The 2291-nt window shown below is 35.7% G+C and overlaps 1 protein-coding gene across 1 annotated transcript in view; it reads left to right on the plus strand.

Annotated features, from left to right (window-relative positions):
- LOC104528261 (guanylyl cyclase-activating protein 1) overlaps window positions 1–737 on the plus strand; it is a gene marked incomplete at its 3' end in the record, with an annotated part of 21624 nt that extends 20887 nt beyond the window's left edge. The window contains exon 2 of the mRNA XM_010172210.1: window positions 588–737. Within this exon, the coding sequence (XP_010170512.1) occupies window positions 588–737 (150 nt within the window). The remainder of the gene's footprint in view (window positions 1–587) is intronic.
- Window positions 738–2291: the final 1554 nt, after the last annotated feature.

Here is a 2291-nt window from a genome sequence, read left to right on the forward strand (position 1 = left end):
AAGTAGTTTATGACTTGAAGGCTTTATAGCCCATGCAAAATGTGTTAGTTAGAGAGACCTGATGTTTATATGGATAAACCACAGTACCTGGGGTTCATGCCAGGGTATTGGTTACCACGTACAATGCTTACTAATCTCTCAGATTAATAACACCTGGAGCAGATCTGCTGCACTGGAAACCATCCATACTTCTGCAGTATCCATATGAATATAAGCAACTCTACTGTAGACATTTCATTAATACCAAACCAGACCTCCCAGACTCCCCTTTTTCACGTGTGGAAGTTTACCACAAATCTGTTTCTTTTCTTCTCAAAAAATGTCAATCACAATTGCTCTGAACAGATTTGCCCCCCACCCCTACTACCCTCAGCTTTCAGAGGAGAACAACACTGTTTGTGCTAACCCCCCTTTCTATAGTGCTTCCAGTTGAGCACATCCTTTTTAAACACCACAGGAGATTTCTATGTTAAGGTGCTTTATAAATCAGTGTATTACAGTGAATTCGATGACCTGTTTCTATGAAATTGCCAGAATGAACAGAAAACCAATGTTGTTAAATAGGGTTTTGTCTCTCTTTTTCTTAGGATGGATTCATAGACTTCTTGGAGTTCATAGCTGCAATCAATTTGGTTATACGAGGGAAAATTGACCAAAAATTGAAATGGTACTTTAAGCTATACGATGCTGATGGAAACGGATGTATTGACAAAAAAGAACTACTAAGCATATTCACGGTAAGCAAGCTGTGACCAATAGCAAGAGCATTTGTCATAGTGCACTGCCCCTGAAACAGTGGTTCATCATATCTTGTAAATGGATTGTCTGGATTTCACCTCATGCTTTACAGTTGTAAGACCATAATTGCTCTGGCTAGCGACACTCCTGCTATTAGTTTCTTGCTTATTGAAGTAAACATATCGAAGTTGTATTTTGCTTTAAATCATTGTTCTACAGATATAATGCTTTACTGAAAGTGAAAAAACTGTAGAAACAGTAGAGACGTTATTGTGATAAACAATAATATAAGGTAGGGTAGAACTGAGGCAGCATAATGAATAAAACAGCTGGTTACAAGTGTTTGTGCCACTCTGTTGTGGAAAACTGGCTTCTCAAACTGACTTTGCTGCAAGAAATAATACAGATGTCACAAAAATCTTACAATATTTCAATTTTTTTAAAAGGTGTTTAGATTTGTTTACTACAAATGCTATTACCTCTATTTTAAAATTAAATTGGGGAAATTTAACTTTACCATTAAATCATGCAGTGACATTTAGATAGTAATATTGTAGAAAATTTTGCAGAAAATGGGTCCATTTCAAAACCACAAAACCAAAGCAGTGCAATTCTTTCTTTAAAATGATTTCTATATTTTTCAACTTGCTCTAGTGAAATAATATTTTGCACTTCAGTAGCTGCTCTCATACAAAAGGTATTACAGGGTTCCTTCCAAATATGAATGACTTAATACTGCTCCTTAAATGTACAGGACTCATTACAGATCAAGATTTTGCTGCAGGGAGCATAAAATCTAAATAGGGATTTAATGTCCTAATAAACAAGGAACGTACTTTTCCTGGATTCTGTATTACTGTTGGTGCCTGGCTCAGTTACTTTTAGAGACTTTCAAGAGCTGCTGCCCAAATTAAAAGGAACTGGAGCCAGATGGAGCCACAGGGTCAAACAAATAAGGTTTATGCATCACGTTCTAAAGAACAGCTTTCTAAAGGTAGAAGGAGAGGCTGCATCTCCCAGATTTCTCCTCGTTTAAAACTAATGGCATCTTTCTTTTGCAGATATTCTCCTTCATTTTTCACCCAGAGGCAATGAGGCAACTGCGTTTTGTCTTGGGCTTTATCCAAAAAGAGAATTTTAAACCTTTTAATGTAAAGATTTCTTTTTCAACTTACCTGGTTTTAAAACCAGTTTAAATCTCTGTGTGTTTTCTTATCTTTTAGAGTACAAGAATTTTAACTTAAACCTGACTAAGTTAATTGACCTAGGCTTGATTTAAATTAGTGAGCTCTAAACAAAAATAAAAATACAGGCTCAAAGCCATGAGGGCCTTGCTTATAATAAGCATCAGTAAACAAGGGCTTGTCCAAAAATATATATCTGAGACATTAATTTAAATCACAGACCTATTAAAACTTCATCTGTCCCTACAGCTATGCAAACTTTGGACCAGCAAATCATTATCAACCATCAAAAGTCCTTCCAGACAACCATGCACATTCTCAGTGCCTTTTAACAGCCCAGTTATTTTATTTTATTTTATTTTATTTTAT

Source organism: Antrostomus carolinensis, unplaced genomic scaffold (genome assembly GCF_000700745.2).
Source record: "Antrostomus carolinensis isolate BGI_N321 unplaced genomic scaffold, ASM70074v2 scaffold20767, whole genome shotgun sequence".
Classification (NCBI taxonomy): Eukaryota; Metazoa; Chordata; class Aves; order Caprimulgiformes; family Caprimulgidae; genus Antrostomus; species Antrostomus carolinensis.